The sequence below is a fragment of the Spermophilus citellus genome (assembly GCF_964194105.1).
Source record: "Spermophilus citellus genome assembly, chromosome: X".
Lineage (NCBI taxonomy): Eukaryota > Metazoa > Chordata > Mammalia > Rodentia > Sciuridae > Spermophilus > Spermophilus citellus.
The window spans coordinates 146,654,967-146,671,754 of record NC_138190.1 but is presented as its reverse complement, the minus strand read 5'-3'; the positions used below and the strand labels follow the sequence as shown (position 1 = coordinate 146,671,754).

General features: G+C 50.0%; 1 protein-coding gene across 5 annotated transcripts; it reads right to left on the bottom strand.

Annotated features, from left to right (window-relative positions):
• Nucleotides 1-339: 339 nt before the first annotated feature.
• ZFP92 (ZFP92 zinc finger protein) lies at nt 340-15,652 on the bottom strand. Of its 5 annotated transcripts, XM_081276509.1 has the most exons (7): nt 15,076-15,652; nt 14,771-14,851; nt 9,177-9,301; nt 8,407-8,458; nt 7,966-8,092; nt 6,705-6,809; nt 340-6,371 (listed from the first exon to the last, which is right to left on the bottom strand). In XM_081276509.1, exons 4-7 carry the CDS (start codon nt 8,437-8,439, stop codon nt 5,137-5,139), a joined length of 1,500 nt encoding a protein of 499 aa, XP_081132635.1. In that variant the 5' UTR covers nt 8,440-8,458; nt 9,177-9,301; nt 14,771-14,851; nt 15,076-15,652; the 3' UTR covers nt 340-5,136. The 5 variants fall into 5 exon arrangements, with proteins under 5 accessions (XP_081132635.1, XP_081132634.1, XP_081132636.1 ...); XM_081276508.1 differs by lacking the exon at nt 14,771-14,851; XM_081276510.1 differs by lacking the exons at nt 9,177-9,301; nt 14,771-14,851.
• Nucleotides 15,653-16,788: the final 1,136 nt, after the last annotated feature.

The following is a 16,788-nucleotide window of genomic DNA, read 5'->3' as shown; positions in this document are numbered from 1 at the left end:
TTGAAGAAGGCCCTCAACATGGAGAACATACCATGTCCTTGGTTTTAAAGGGTCAATACTAAGATGTCAATCCTCCCCCAAATGATTCATCAATCCAATGCAATCCCAGTGAAAATCCCAGCAAGCTTTTGTTTTTCCTAGAAATTGGCAATGTATTGTAAAACTCATGTGGACTTTGAAAAATAAGAACAGAGAACAAATTCCTTATTGATTTCAAGATTTAGAAAGCTACAGTAATCAAGAGTGTGGCATTGACATAAAGGTACACAAAATGTTTTAGTTGGTTGGGATACAATAATAAAATACTATACACTGGGCAGCTTAAACAATAGATTTATTTCTCATCATTCTGGAGGTTAGGAAGTCCAAGATCAAGGTGCTGTCACATTTGACTGTTGGAACATAGCTTCATTCTCTCTGTAGCTTTACATGTTGGAGAGAGGACACTGGTATTTCTTACCTTTAGGGAACTAATCCCATCATGGAGGCCCCTCCCTCATGACCTCATCTAAACCTAACCTCCTCAAAGATCCCACCTCCCTAACACCAGCCATAGGGCTTACACACATGACTTTTGTGGGGACACAAATATTCAATCCATAGCACTGATGTGGCATCATGAAGACTCTAGAAACAGACTCACAATCATACATACAACTGATTTTCCACAAAGGCACCAATGCAATTCCACCAAGGGAACAACTATTTTTGCAACAAATGATACTGGGGAAACTAGATATACAGATAGGAAAAAGGGAATTTTGAAAGACATGTACTGTATAGAGTCCATTTATATATAGAACTTTAGGAAATACAAATTAATGTATAGTGACAGAAAGTAGAGCAGTGATTATAAGGATGGGGGTAGGGAGGAGCAGGAAGGAGGGGCTACTGGGGCCAAAGGCCATTACTGGGGGGGTGATGGATATGTTCACTGTCTTGATGGTGGGGATGGTTTCATGGGTAAACACACATGCCAAAATCCATCTAATCGTACACTTTAAAGATGTGTAGTCTATTATATGCCTATTATACCTCCATAAGTTGTCAAAGAAGGGTTAAAAAACCAAGAACCCCCAGTAGCCTTCATTTCCAGACTGAAAGTTCCTAGTTGGTGGAAAAGGACCGAGTTTAACCTTCCTAGACACAAAAGAAGGCACTGTGCCATTCACAAATGCCCAAGGCCTTGAACTTGATGGTACTTCTAACATAAAAATAAGGATCTTCTGAAAAGCTGTCCAGGAATCCTGGAGGGTCTGTTATTGTGAAGTCATAGTTATACTGGGGCCAGCAAAAGACAAACCAGCTACAAATACCATGGCAAGTGGGAACTCCTGAGGAATATGGTGGTGGCCCCTGCTATGCTTCCCTTTTATGTTACCTCATCATGCACAGTGGACTTGAGCCATACAGAACCATATGTCACACCTCACAGACTTAAGAACTATCATCTGGATAGTTATTGTATAGACTACACTTTACAACATTGGTGGTTGTTAAGATGTCAATTACTATAGCAGCTATAATTTACATTAATTTTCCTTCCTCCATCACAGACTAACTCATGTTTTGAAAACCTGCTCCTCACCTAGTACCAGCTAAAGCCACACTCTGGAGTGTGGCATCCTAAGCTCTCTACACTTGAGGTCTAATTGACCTTAAACCTAGAACAGTCCTGGAGAAATCCCTCAGCCTTTCATGGGTTCCCCCAACATACCAAATGCTCACTCTCCTTTCCTTCACCTGTTCCAATTCAAGCACTTCTCAGCAAACCCACAACAGAAGTCCCTCTACTTCCACTTCCTGTCTGAAGAGCTGGGCACTCTCACTTATGGGTGTGGATTCTGCCATGTTGTGTTGCCTGAAGTCTGGCAACAGAAATTGCCAAAGCCAGAGCTGCTATTCTCCAGGAGGTGATGTGGCAGCTTGTTAAGGAACATACCAGGCTGGCCAAATCTCCCTTCCTGGTCGCAGTCATGGTATCCAACCAGCTTTAGTTGGCTGTCCATAACCCAGTCAGAGGAGTCTATACCCTGTTGTAGGACCCCAGACAGAGCTCCATGCACCAGGGAACCCAAAAGGTTACCAAAACACTGGCTCTGGGCTCTTCCCAGATTCCTGGTGAAGGCTTTTCCTAAAAACTTTAACCCAACTGCCTGTTTAAACATTCAAAATAGCCCCTACCTATTAGAGGGCTTCTTTCAAGGCCAACACTTGTAGAACTTCTTTATTTGTAGCCAAAAGAAGTGGAAGCAATTCCATCTCACAACAAATTCAGCCAGGACCTCTTACCAGTTGCATGGAGATACTTTCACAGTATGTATACACCTCTTGGGAAAGCATTCATTCAAAGTTTCAAAGAGCAAATGGTCCAAAGGGGAAGGGGCCTAAGACTGGCATCCAGGAAAGATCCTGGGGAGGGGGAACAGCTGGAGGAAGGAATGGAAAGCAGCAGGACTTTCCTGGGTAGTTTAATCTTTTACACTCTTTTGTCTCTCAAAAAGCAAGGGCAATCATCCCCATCTCCCACACAGCAGGAGGGATGGAGCCCGATTTAGAGGCACCATAGAAGGAAAAAGAGTCCTTTCCAGGCCCTCTCTTCCCTCTCTTATTCCATGCAAAACCTGTGTTGCATACCTGATTACCCTACCTGAAAGAAAAAACTACTCTTATTTGAGTTGTAGTGAAAATCTAATTAACAGGAACTAAATTATACTGAGAACAGGAGAAACAAAAAGACTAGCTTGCCATTATAAGCATCATTTACCTAGGCAAGCACTAGAGGTTTTGGAGCTTTCCAGGGCACTCAGACAAAGTCAGAGAGCAGTGCCCTGTATCTCTCCTGGTAGACCCACTTTCTGCTGAAAATGCTACACATGATGCTTTCTGTAGGGTGTAGGACTAAGGTGAAAAAAAGGTGCTTGTGTTAAAAATAGAATTAGCTTATTATACATTAGAACCAATGGAATGTCACTGTCCTGGGAGAGCCAGCTCTTCTCCAGTAGAAGTTGGTGACTGTCCAGCTTGTAGGAACTGAACAGTTCCCTTCCCAGAGCACTGTAAATGGACATTAGAGTACATGGGACAGAGACCTTACACAGCCTTCTGCTATGGATACCTGCTCTATATGGGAACTGGTTCCCTGCATCTCTGCAGGCCCTAGGAGATTGTCTGAGACTCAGAAAAAACCCAAATGCCAATTACCTCACCAGGAACTTCAGAGACATGTTCCTACTGGAAAACATAAAGTTGCAAATGCTTTGGATTGCCTCCATGTGAGGCTGGAGCTGACCAGACTGAGCCCAAGTGCAAAATGTGCTGAGTGCGCAGAGTCCATTTCACTCGCATCTGCTAGTGCCAGACCTGGGCTGTTACAGAGGAAACAAGGCTGAACATGGCACACAGCTGTACGCTTATGGGGCACCAGCTTACAGACAAGAAGGCAATCATAGGACAAGGAAATAGGGAGCCACTGGACACAAGCCACCTTGAGACAACAATAAGTTACAGAACTCTGGAACCTTCCACAAAATAGTTCATATATATAAAACTTATATACATGTGCGTGTGTCTACATGTATGAAATTTTTGGAGTTGTCCTAATGACTGGCACTCCAAGCAGCATCCTTGGAAGGAACCTGGATTTTTAGGTCCTCCCACATTCTCCTGGCAGGAGGAAAACGTCTTTGAACCTCCCCTGTCTGGCAGGAAAGTGCATGCTCCTCCTTGGGGTCCCCATGGGTGGCCTCCACCACACCTATCACTTACACACCCTTGGAGGGGCTCTCTCCTGGGAGTGTAGCAGGATGGAATGAGTGGTCAACTGACCAGGATGCTGGGCTGAGAATACCAAGGGGTCAGAATTCCCAGGCCTCCAGGGACAGTGTGGGTAGAACAGGACAGTGCCTGCTGGCAGCTGCCTCCAGTTAGTAGCAAGCTTTCCTCTTGAAAACTCCTCTAAGATTTCATAAAGTGCCTTCTGAAGGGTCTGCCCTGTCCATGGGGCTGAAGGGGGGAGAAGAGGTGCAGGCTTGCCACCACCTTATCAGATGTGGGCCTGGGATGGCCCCTTTCTCCTGCTTGAGGTCTTGTCAGGGGGTTGGGGAATTCTTATTTAAGGAGTGATTCCCTGCACTCTCATATGGCCAAAATCTCCATTATCAACTTACACTATCCCTGAATACAACAACGTTCCAAGCAAGGGCACCTTGGATATTCTAAGAAATGTCATGTGAAAGGCAGCTGCCCTGTCACCCAGATCCAACTCAGGAGCAGTTAAGTTTAAAGCTTTAGGCACTGGCGGGTGTGGGGGTAGGCAGGTTTGGGGTCTGGTTGACAGAGGCAACAGGGCATTAGCTGGGGCTGGTGGGCAGGGAGGAGACTGAAGGCAGCAGGACAATGGGGGCACAAATGTTGCCACGTCTTGTTCAGAGCCCACTCCTGTAAGGAATCACAGGAGGTCCATCCAGGGCTCCTCTCCTAGAGAGGAGAAGCTTAGGCTCTCTTGGTCGTATCCTTTGTGTAGAACGCAGGGCAGCCATTTCCCAGAAACCCCCACTGAGAGGCAGTGAGGCTATGTGCAGCTCCTCCTCCGAGCAGCAGGGGGCGCCCAACAGGACCGGAATTTTCAGGCACAGCCTCCCACGGTTCCCCACACCTGCAGGGCTTTTCCGCGCTACTAGCGTAGGCTCGTGCCTTCCCTAGGAGCAGCAGTCTAGTGTCAGAGCTCTCTGCGTTTAATAAGCCCTGAAAGAATTAAAGTGCTTGTAGTGTCTTCTACGCAGAAACACTAACTCTTGGCAGGAGGCGAATGGCCCCGCCCTGGAGTGAGGACGGGGGCCATTACCATGTAAACTCCTCGCACGAGGCGAGGCGACGCTGCCTCCTCCCTCCACACAGCAGGCAGTTGTCCGCGGATGGGGGAGCAATACCGCAATGTACAAAGCTCAGCCGGCGCCTCCGCACGCGTGCGTGGGCGCCTAGGAGTACCCTGCTAGGCTGGGCCAGGCCTCGGGGTGCAGTCTCTCAGCATCGACGGCCCCTGTCCCCCCCTCCCCGCCCTACCCTTAGGGACAGAGCGCACTTGGGGAAGGCCGCGTCCTTCCACTCAAAAGAGTCGTGCTCTGTTTCTTGGCCTCAGGGAGAGGCTTTGCCCTGGGTCTTCCCAGAGCCCAGAACGCTGGCCCCGTGGCCGCCATCGCTCCCCTCAACGAGTGACTTCCCCTCGAGAGCCGCCGCCCGCGGGCTGCCCGCCTGGGGCTTCTCGCCGCCATGGGAGTGCCTGTGGCCACTCAGCTGCGACTTACTCTCGAAGGCCTGGCCGCAGTGCTCACACGTGTGTGGCTTCTGGCCGCTGCGGCTCCGCCGGGGCTCGGCCGAGCTGCTCTCGCCGCCCTCCTGGGGCCGCGGCCCTCGGTGCCCACGCCTCGGCTCAAGGAGCATGCAGCCGCGCCTCAGCCCCTTGGCGCGGCCCCGGCGCTCGGAGGCCCGAATGCCACCGTGCACCGCCTGATGCTTGAAGAGGTTGGCGCGGCGGCCAAACGCCTTGCCGCACTCGCTGCACTCATAGGGCTTCTCACCGCTGTGCACGCGCCGGTGCTGGCTGAGGCCAGAGCGGCCGCGGAACGCCTTGCCACACTCCTGGCACGCGAAGGGCTTCTCGCCACTGTGGCTGCGCTGGTGGTGAATGAGCTGCGAGACGCCCTTGAAGGCCTTGCCGCACTCGGGGCAGGTGTAGGGCTTCTGGCCGCTGTGGGTGCGCTGGTGCTCGATGAGGTTGGAGCTGCGGCTGAACGCCTTGCCGCACTCGCTGCACGCATAAGGCCGCTCGCCGCTGTGGATGCGCTGGTGCTCCAGCAGCGCGAAGCTGCGCCGGAACAGCTTCCCGCACTCGCTGCAGGCGAAGGGCTTCTCGCCGCTATGGATGATCTGGTGCTTGATGAGGTTGGAACTGCGCGTGAAGGTCTTGCCGCACTCGCCGCACGCATACGGCTTCTCACCGCTGTGGATGCGCTGGTGCTCCAGCAGCGCGAAGCTGCGCCGGAACAGCTTCCCGCACTCGCTGCAGGCGAAGGGCTTCTCGCCACTGTGGATGATGCGGTGCTTAATCAGATTGGAGCTGCGGCTGAAGGATTTCCCGCACTGTTGACACAGGTACCGTTTCTCGACGCCCTTGGAAAGCTGTTGCCTTAGAACCGGATTGTGTACAGAGTCCCGGGGACTTCTCTGTGCAGACACTATCTTGGTGCCTCCTGGCTGGGGAGGTGACCCTGCCACCTGGTCCCCTTTGCCGCCCTGAAAGTCAGGTCCTGGGAGTCCTCTTCCAGAATGTTTCTGATTTGAAATGGCTGTCTTGCTCTTTATCCTCTCACCTGCAAAGACAAAGAGTGCCAGGCAGTGTCAAGTGTCACCCCTCTCTCGGACTCTATCGAGGGTTTTACTCTTCTTCACCTTGGCAGAAAAACATCAGGCAGGCAGACAGAAGGAGAGAGACAGGATGGACTGGAAATGGTGGCTGAAAGGGTGTGAGGCAGCAGGACAGAGGCTCTCACTTCACCAGGATGGGAGGGAAGCCCTTGGGAGACCGACATCTGACACTAAAGACAATTTCCCAGCCAGGGTGGATGTGCCAAACCATCCTGGTTTGGTAGCAGCTCTTTCCTTTCTTGGGATTCTAGCAAGTGGGATGAGCACTCCTCACTCACCTGCATGTGATTCTGCCTCTGCTTGGCCTCTAAGGGAGTCTGCTACCCAAGGCCCCTCCCCTCGCTCCAGCTGGGACACCAGGGGAGGCTTGGAGAAGGCAAATCCTGTTCACAGAAATAAAGCAGGTTAGCAACACTATGGCTAAGGACAGAGTGACTCCTAAACACAGTACAGCCTTAACATCTGCAGATAATAGAAAGCAAAGAACTTTCTAGAAAGTGCCACTAAGAAAGTCCAGAGAAAGGTCATCCACAGCCATGCTCCTTGAAAGGTGAATGTCCCTGTTTCACCATCCAACTCAACTGAGAATCCTGAAGTTTCCTTGGAAAAAGATGGGTCCCTATCTGTCTGGTGAATGTCAGAGAAGCCAGGGGAAGAGCTAATTTCTCTCAATGGGGTCAGGTTACAGAATTGAAGTCTGTAGAGTCCAAAGAAAAGGGCTCAGTGCTAAATGGCCTCCTCACAACCCCAAAGGCTTTGGGATTTAGTGGGAGAGCCACCTCTAGATTTACAGCCCACTCTCAGCAGCCAGGAAAATGCTGGGAAAAAGGAAGGCCTCAGCTCAGCTGCAGCCAATAACATGCTGGGCTGCAGGAGGGGAAAGGCCAGTCCCTGAGCTCCTCAGACACAGGAGGCAGGGCAATTGTGGCACTCACTCTCTCAAAGCTTCTGCCACAGCCCCACCCACCCAACCTGTGACTCTTGGTTTTGCCCTTCAATTAGTAAAATTGACATCCCTCGTGGTGTCATAAAGACAAGAAGTTGGGGGCATGTTGACAGGGGAAGGGAAAGGCTGCCTGCTCACACCTGTCCCAGCTTCTTCTTGGATTCTTTGAGGCACATCTAGTGCACACTTAGTCCTTGCTTGGCACCTCCATGGCTTATGTGAGGAAATCCTGCTGCTAAATTCTACAAAGTGGGATGAGTGGAAAATGAAACTATTATAAAGATAAATCAAGTTTAGAATAGTGCATATAAATATTGCAGCATAACTGGCATTATATTATAAGTAGAAAGATATTTAGTTAATTCATGACTTTATATACAAGATAACTGATTTGGCACTAAACCATTTAGCTGAAAACTCCTATTGAGATGACAGCTGGCCTACAACAGATGACTAGACTGGTGGAGATGGACAAATGCATTTATTCTTGGACTCACAGTAATTAACCAAAAAAAAAAAAAAAACCACTCAGAAATAGAGTCCAGAGGCAGAATAGTTGGGCCTGGGTGTTTGTATATGGTAGGGTCACTTACCCAATGACACTAAATGGCCATAGTTCTCCAGCATCACCTGCTTGTAGAGGATTCTTTGTTTGAGATCCAGAAGCTTCCATTCTGTCTTTGTGAAGTACATTGCCACGTCCTCAAATGATACTGGGACCTAAAATAAGCCATTCCTGCAGCTGTAGGGGAATTTAAGCCCTTGGGTCCCAGGATGAGCCAACAGCAACAGAATGTGGGTGCCCCCACCCCACCCCCAGAGAGCTCATCAGGAAGGGCAGGCTGAGTTGTAAGCAGACCACTTATGAAAGAGGAGCTGACAGAAGTCAGGACACATACTTTGTGGCATTCAGGAAAGGGGCATGATGCTGAGGCTAGCCTAAGCTCTCCTGAGTAGAATGGAAAGGTCTAGAATCTGGAGGGGCATTGGAGACCGCTGAGGGAAGATACTGGGGGGGAGGGCCACCCACTCACCTTGGGCCTTGTCCTCAGGAGAATGGCCGCCATCACCAGGCACCTGGAGAAGCTGAGGGAAGTGCAGAGCCCTGGTGAGACCAGGCTGGCCTAGAGCACCAACCGGCTGCTCAGAAGCCAACCACAACTTGTTTCAAACCCTGGGTGGTTTTTCTTGTCCAGTGGAGCCGAGCAAGGTCGGGCTTTGGTGAGTGTGGTGGTGAGATGGAGCAGGAACAAGCGAGTGGTCTCTCCCTGAGAGACCCAGGACTCAGGTGTCCCACTGAGTGTGGCTGCTGCACACTTGCCCACTGCACACCTTGATTACATCTGCAAAGACCCTATTTCCAAATAAGGATACCTTCACAGATAGACAGACCATCAACATGTCTTTTTTGGAGGGGTACAATGTAGCCCCCAACATGTTCCTAAACAGCCTCCATGCCGTCTTTTCCTCTCTGCAGTGGGCTGAGGGCCAGGGATCCCATGCCTACCTCTCACACCAGGCTCACCCATCTCACCTTCCAAGGGAGTCTGTCCTTTCTTTTTTTTGATTTCCTTCTTTTATTAGCTCTATTATCATCTGACTAGGACCCCCTGACCCTAAATTTCTAGCCTTTCTGAAGAAAAGAAGGATCTGTTGAAGTGGAATGAATGCTAGAACTATTGTCCATAGGGCAACTGGCCCAGTCTCCTCTGCAAATCAGTGTCAGTGGGAAAAAAGAGGCTGGGAAGACCCTTCTAGAGGGAAGTAGATTTAAGGGGCCCAACACCCAAGTGCAAAAGGTAACCTCAATAAGATGCTGGAGTGGGCTGGGGATGTGGCTCAAGCAGTAGCACGCTCGCCTGGCATGCGTGCGGCCCGGGTTCGATCCTCAGCACCACATACCAACAAAGATGTTGTGTCCACCGAGAACTAAAAAATAAATATTAAAAAAAATTAAAAAAAAATAAGATTCTGGAGTGAATGAAGAGTCATCAAAAGTATTGGGGATGATGGGAAGGTGGTGGATGATGATGAGGTGGCCATGAGAGGACTAAAGGGGATCATCAGTGCTCATATGTTGAGTGGATAATGGCACTGAGTCATGTAAGAAAATGTCTTTTGTTCTTTTTGGTACTGGAGATTGAACTCAGGGGCACTCGACCACTGAGCCACATCCCCAGCTCTATTTTGTATTTTATTTAGACACAGGGTCTCACTGAGTTGCTTAGCACCTCGCTGTTGCTGAGGCTGGCTTTGAACTCATGATCCTTCTGGTTCAGCCTCCCAAGCCGCTGTGATTATAGGCATGTATCATTGTGACTGGCCCTTTTTTCTTTTAAAATGTAACTTGAGAAGTGCACATATGTTGGCCCTACCAAAAGTAAAGTCATGCTAAGAAGTTATAGAGAAATGGTTAATTTGTATAACTATCCAAAGGAATTATGGGGGCTTAAGGTTTAGCTTAGTGGTAGAGTGTTTATTTATAGTGAGAGAAGCATTGGGTTTGATTCCCAGAGTGTACACAGTCAAAGTTATAAGTTTGTCTTGAGTTGATTTAAGTCTTATCTAACAGATCTGCTAATGGAAAAAATTTGGATCTTCAGATGTGTACAGGTGAAAAATTATTAAAGCTTATTTTCCTAAACTCACTTGGCTGTTACCCCATTAGGACCTTAGGCTACTATACTTAATCTTCAAGTAAAATTTGTATCTCCTAGATCACAACAGTACCATGGGTAAGCCCCATACCTCTTCTCAGACTCCCAGTGTCTCCAAAGGTTCATCTCTTATCGGACCCCTTTTGAAATAGTGTATGACAGACCGTTTCTGTACACTGGCTAGTCCTGAGTGTGCTGTCAGCCTAGATACCATGGTTGAGGCCCTCACTGACTTACAGCAACAGGTCAACTCCTTGGCTGCTGAGGTCCTACAGACAGGTGAGACTTGGCTATGATCACTGCTGCACAGGGGTGAGTCTGCTTACTGCTCCAACAGGAGTGCTGTTTTTGAAGCAACAAGTCAGGACAGATTGGGATAACATTCGCACACTAACCTTTCAGGCAGGCATCACAATTAAGGGAGAAGGCAGCCTAGGGCGGGTTCTCTTGTAAGGAGACTTGGTTGTGGTTCTTACTAGGACTATTAACCTCAATCCCACTTCTCTGGTTTGATTCCTGTTTGCTAAACCTCCTCACTAAGTTTATCTCTTTCCACCTACAGGCCATGAACCTGCAGAAGTCCCTGAGGTTTGCTGGGGACTATTAACTATCGTGCCTGAGGCCTCACTGCCATCATCATCTGTATCAGTTCAAGTGGGGCAAAGATTCTACAGTGCTCACCTGCCAGCAAACATCTCCTGTAAAGCAAGGAACCCTAACACTCCTATCCCAACCCCTTGACACTTAGCAAGGACTCAGACTTCATGCCCCTCTCTAGCATGAAGTAGCGGAAGATGTGATCTGATGCCCCAAATCTGAAGGATTTCAGAGTTCTGAGTCCCTGATGGAGCAATGGTAGATTAGGTAGATAGACAGGAACAGGGGAGGTGGGGAAAGGAAACCCAGGTTCTTCCCCTGGGGGCACCCAACTGACTGTTACACTGTCCAGGTATCACTTTCTTGCAGTCAGACAGCTCCTTGTCAATATAGAGAAAATGGATATGACCTGTGCTGGAAAATAATTTCACCATGGCAAAACTGGTTCAGACAGAGTAAGTTCTGGTGGAAACTACACTGACCACCCCAAATAAATAATTCATGGGTCTGGAGGATACTAAACAGGCCATAAGCACCCACAGTGCAGAAGACACAAGGCTGTTTCCTCTCTTGGAGGAGTATCATTCCAAATTAAAAAAAAAGCACCCTTTATACATTTGTAAAACAAAAACAGAAAAAACCACCATAAAATGTTAAAGAAATGTGTATTGAAGCATTTGAGGAGGAAATGGTATGCAACTCACTAAAATTATATATATATATATAAAGGATGAAGCAAAATAAGGCAAGATGGCAATTACTGCTAAATATGGAAGGTAGGAACCTGGGATTCTCTAGACTCTTCTTTTTACCTGTCTGTATACTTGATAGTGTTTGCTGTAGTTTGGATCTAGAATGTTCCCCAAAGGCCCATGTGTTAAAGGCTTGGTACCCAGGGTTAAGGTATTGGGAGATGAGGTCTAGTGGGAGGATTTTAGGTCAGTGAGGGTGTGCTATTGAAGTGAATAGTGGGACCCTAGCCCCTTCCTCGTCCTTTTGTTGCTTCTCTGTGTGGTGGTGAGTGCTGTTGCTCTGCCATGTCCACATGCTATGACATACTGCCTTGGCATAGGCCCAAAGCCAGGGGGCCAATTGTTCACAGATGAAAGTTCCAAACCTGTGAGGCAAAACAAGTCTTTTCTCTTTATAAGTTATCTTAAGTTATTTTGTTATAGTAATGGACAACTGACTAACATGGTGTTCACAAAATGGAAAAAAGCTATGGAAACCATTTTGGTCATCCCTCAACGAGTTAAACACAGTTACCATACAACAAGCCAATTTTATTCCTGGGTATATACTTACAAGAATTGAAAACACATGCTCAAGAACTTGTATACCCATGTCCACAGCAGCAGCATTGACCAAAGCCAAAAGATGAACACAAACCAAATGTCCATCAGCAGATGAATGGATAAACAAAATGGTCTGTATATACAATGGAATATTATAAAAAGGTTGGAAATTCTGACACATGCTACAGTGTGGGTGAACCCTGAGGACATTTTGTTAAGTGAAAAAAGCCAGACAAAGATATAAAAGGCCACATATTGTATGATTCCATTTATATGATGTAATACGATATTTCTCAAGAGCTCTCTTGACCTAGTTTTGAAGTTGTAGCTGGAAACTCTCTTCTCTCTGTCCTTCATGGGCAATGTGTAAGCTCCCATTGTCCACCACTTCTTGTATCAGGATCCAACTCTCTGGGGCCACTAAACACACCCCTATGGACTCCTTATTGGGCTCCTACACTCTGGGGCCAGGTTCCAGACAACTAGGAACAAATACGATACCCCAGACCCCACAAAATTCTTCATATTTGCGAATCCACAGACAGCTACCCCACTCACTGACTAGGCGTAAGTTGTCCCTACATCTCCAGCTTGCTGTTGCCCTGTTACTGGGTGCAACCCCCTGTGGCCCCTTGTGGCAGCCTTCTCTTGTTCAGAGCTTCAAGAATCTGAGTTCTGCCTTTTGCAGAGCCCAGTGTTACTGTGCAGTGAGCCACATCCAAAAAATCTGATGCAACATATGACATGCTCAGAATAGGCAAATCTGTAGCCCCAGAAAGCAACCAGGGGCTGGGGGCTGGAGATGGGGAAAGACTGCTAATGGGTCAGTGGTTTCCTTATGGGGTGATGGAAACTACATACAGGTGGGGTCACACCACACTGAATATACTACATGTCATTGAATTGGTCCTTTTAAAATGTTAAAGTTTGTGTTGAGAATCTCACCTCGATTTAAAAAAGGGGAGGGGGTCCTACTGGAATTGTTCAGATGCTCATAGGCCACACATATATTTTCATTGTGATGCACTGTCAGTCACTGGGTGCCCTGGGACTCTAAAGAATCACTGACAATTTCAAGGTTTTCAGGATAAAATTATTGTTTTGAAACCCAGCATAAGCTTGTTTTTCACTGTCATAACAGTTCTTCAAGGTTATTGTCTATTTTGGAAAAACTGGAACGAGGAGGAGGTATCTCTAGTTCCCCCACTCAAGACATAAGAGGTAGGTCTGATCCCAGATGGGGCAGAAAGCTGTCAGGTAGTGATCCCTGAGAGAGACACCCCATGGTCAGGATTCCACCTACTGGAGGCAAGGCCACACGAGGCTCCAAGTGTCTGTCTTTGAGATCTACTATGGAAAGTTAGCTATAATTTCAACTTTGGCAAAAGGACTTGACAGGTCTGTACTCACAGATCCCAGCAGTGACTTCGGGGCAGGCAGGGTGGCACTCCCTAGTATGTGAGAAGGAGGCACCTGGAGGGCCGCCAGAGCACAGGACAAGTTGAAGGATGATCCAGGCCCTAGAGCTCAGGTTTTCTGCAACATGAGGCTGGGCATGCAGGTGAGGCCCTTCAACCCGTGCCTCAGGTGAGGCCAGGGAGTCCTGTCAACCTGGGTACCCAGAAGCCTCTTCCTGGGCTGGTCCACTTCTTTGAGGGGCCTCGGCCCCCGGCCAGCAGCAGACTTCCCCCATCCTTGCTCTGGCAAAATGGAGTGTTGCTGGGCAGCCTCACTGCAGGCTGGCAGCAGAGGAGAGGAGGCTTGGAAGGAGTCCACTGCCCAAGGAAAGAAAGCCTTGGTGAAAAGGGAAAGCCTGTCAGCGCACCTCAGAATCATCCTGAACACCAACACTAGGTGGGGCGCTTTCCCCAGAAACAGAAAACAAACCAAACAACATTAATTAAAGCATTCAGAGTTTGGGCTTTTTCATCCAAGAGGATGGACAGGCAGCACCACTTCAGGTGGAACGTCCTCGGGTCCATCAGCTCAAGACCCCAGCTGCCTCCTCTCAGCCCTGCTAGCTCTTCTTGTTCTGGGGTCCTAGTCACCTGCCACCCACTTCGTGAAATGGCCAGGGAGATCAGCATGGAGGGCCTGCCTGGGCACTCTCACAGATCAGCCCCTGGGCCAAGGCTCCATGAGCCTAGCTTGGTAAGGCCCTCTGGGGAGCTCTTCTACCACTACTGTGTGCAGGCTGTGGGGACAGAGGCTGACCTAGACATAAAAAGGGCCGTCTAGATTGTTTGCTGAGGATCCTTCCCACAGGTGTTCAGGTCCTGCCCTTTTCTGTTCACGGATCTTCCTGAGATGCCCATGTCACTCAGAGCAAACCCTCATGCCCCTTCCTGAACCATTTCTCCCCCACCCTTTCCTCTGCTCCAGGCATACTGATGTCCAACCTCTAGCTCCCATAAGCCAAGCCACTCCCGCCTCAGTGCCTTTGCACTAGCTGTTCCCTCTGTCCAGAATGCTCTTCCAAAGCATAAGCACATGACTCTTTCTTTTACCACCTTCAAGTATTTTTGGAGAAATAGTGCCTATGAAATGAGACCTATTCTAGCTTCACTATGTAAACTGGAAACTGGACCTCCCTTCCCCAGTTCTTACCATCTTTTAACATTTTTTATAATTACTAATTTAAAACGTGTACTGTTTATTGTCTGTTTAGCCACCAGGACTAGACCAGAGAGCAGAGATTTTTTTTTTCTTTCTTGTTCCCTGATAGATCCCGGATGTCTGCAGAAACCTGGCCCATAGAGGGTACTTGGAAGATATTCATTGGGCTGAACTAGTCATAACTAGCCCTGTGGGGAAGTGTTGGGCACAGTTCCCTGCTCAGATTAGCTCACCTTGCTCCCTCTTGCTCTTCCCCATCTTCCATCCAGCCCGTCCCTTCCTCTTCCTTAGCTTGGTTAAGCTTATGCCCTTCCCTGGTGTAGGATGGGATGACACACATAGACACCACTACTGAGATGCACAAACCCCCACCCTAGATAGCCACAGGAGCACAATTTTGTACATCCCCCTATCAGGGGCCCCTCTGGTTCTGTGCCTGTGGACAGTTTGCCAGGTGCCCCTGGGCAACAGTGTCATGGCCTCACAGTGGCAGACTGTCCCTCGTTTCCACACCCAGAGGTGCAAAATCCAAACTTACCTGGTGGATTAGCGACGGGATGCTTTTGCGCCAGCTCCAGGACCAGCGGCAGAAAACCAATCAGAGTAGAGAAACTGGAAAACACGGGCTGAGGCTCCCCAGGCGTCCAGCTCAGGCTGATCCCTCTCCTGTGGTGCCCCTGGAAGCGGGCAGCCCCGAGGGCCAGCCTGGCTGCTTTTCGCCCTCGCCTGCCTCCCAGGACGTCCCTGACTGTCGCCGCCGCTGCTGCTCCTTCTACCCTGTGGCTACCTGCACCCGCCCTCTTGTGCCCCTGCCGAGACTCCAACCCGCTCCACTGCGTCCCTGCCCAGCCGGCTACCAGGTCTCCTCGGGCGGCGAGGGCTGTTGGCCTCCCCTCCCGCCCCCCCACCCCCACCCCGCAGGCCTGAGGCCAAGGCCGCCGCCTCCGAGAAGCCCTCCGGGGCGGCGTCCCTGGAGGCGGGGGTGCCCAGCCGGGTCTCGACCTCGCCTGAGGGTGCTCCTCGGGAGGAGCGTCCTGCGTGTCTGTCCGTCGGTCAGGCAGGCTGGCGCTGCTGAACGGGGCCGCAAGCGGGCGGGGCTGGGGCGGCGGCGGCGTGGGAACGGGGCGCGAGGGGGGGCACGGAGCATGCGCGGCGCGGTGGGAGGGCGGCCCGGCCCTCGCCCGCCCCACAGGGGCGTCTGGCCTCGCTCCCCACGCACCCCTGGGCACTTCCGTTTTCCGTCTGGGCTGCTCCCAGGGCTTGGGGTCACGGTAGTCACTGTACTGAAGTCCCTGAAGGACATAGGGGAGGGGCCAGCATTGGCAGAGTACTTCCCCTGGGACAGACCCCTGGACGTTAAGTCCATCCATTCATCCATCCATCTCGCTGAGGTCTACGGGGCCCCTGCAGAGTGGCTAGCATCAAGTAGAGAGGCTGCGGTCTGGCAATAAAGGACCAAATTGCGTGCACTGGAAGGAAGGGATCAGAAAGTGGTGGGGGGCATGAAAGGGGACTTGGGGAAAGTAGATATGGAGGCAGATGGAGAGCAAAGAGGAAGCCAGCAAAGGCAAGAGGCAAAGACTTATTGGGTACAGAGGCCTGCCCCTCAGGTTTTCCCACACGAGCTTAAAGTCAGCCCCCAGAATGGGCATTGGGGTTGCCATTTTCCCATAGGTTATGGTCCACATGGTGGAACCAAGATGGCAACTCAGGGCTGACTTGGATGTTGCTCTGTTGAGGATTATGACTTCCTTGAAGACAATGTAGGAGAGTGAAAAAAAAAAAAAAAAACAAAAGAAAAGTAACAGGGGAAAAAAAAAAAAACCCAAACACCCAGTCACACTGCATGTCTCACCTGCTACAGGCAGGAACAGGGCCTCCAGGGCAGCAAACCCAGATTTAGAACTGGGAGAAGGACCTGGGTTGCAGAGGTTACACTTTCTTCCCCTGGCTCCACTTTTCCTGCTGCACCACCCCTTCATTTTCCCCTATCCAAGACTGGCCTGGAATGGGCCAGCAAGCTCCTGGGCTGCAGGGAACAGGCGCTGTCCTAGGGCTGCAGTGCTGCCTGCTGAGCAGGGGTCTGTGTGAGGTAATTCTATCCTGGGTGCAGGAGAGCAGCCAGGCTTGGCTGCAGCATATCCCCAGGGGCTCCCATGGGGAGGGATCTGGAGAAGGGGTTCTGGGTGAAGCCAAGCATCTGTGGAAAGTTGAGAGAGCCTCTTGAGAGGGTCTAAGCCAGTAGGCGCAA

Excerpts from the sequence above, each read along its gene's own strand:
- ZFP92 (XM_081276509.1), bottom strand. The coding sequence starts at position 8,439 with ATGGCGGCCATTCTCCTGAGGACAAGGCCCAAG. Across the intron at positions 8,093-8,406 it reads TCCTGAGGACAAGGCCCAAG|GTCCCAGTATCATTTGAGGA; the intron begins GTGAGTGGGTGG and ends GGCTTATTTTAG. Across the intron at positions 6,810-7,965 it reads TGGCCATTTAGTGTCATTGG|GATTTGCCTTCTCCAAGCCT; the intron begins GTAAGTGACCCT and ends TTCTGTGAACAG.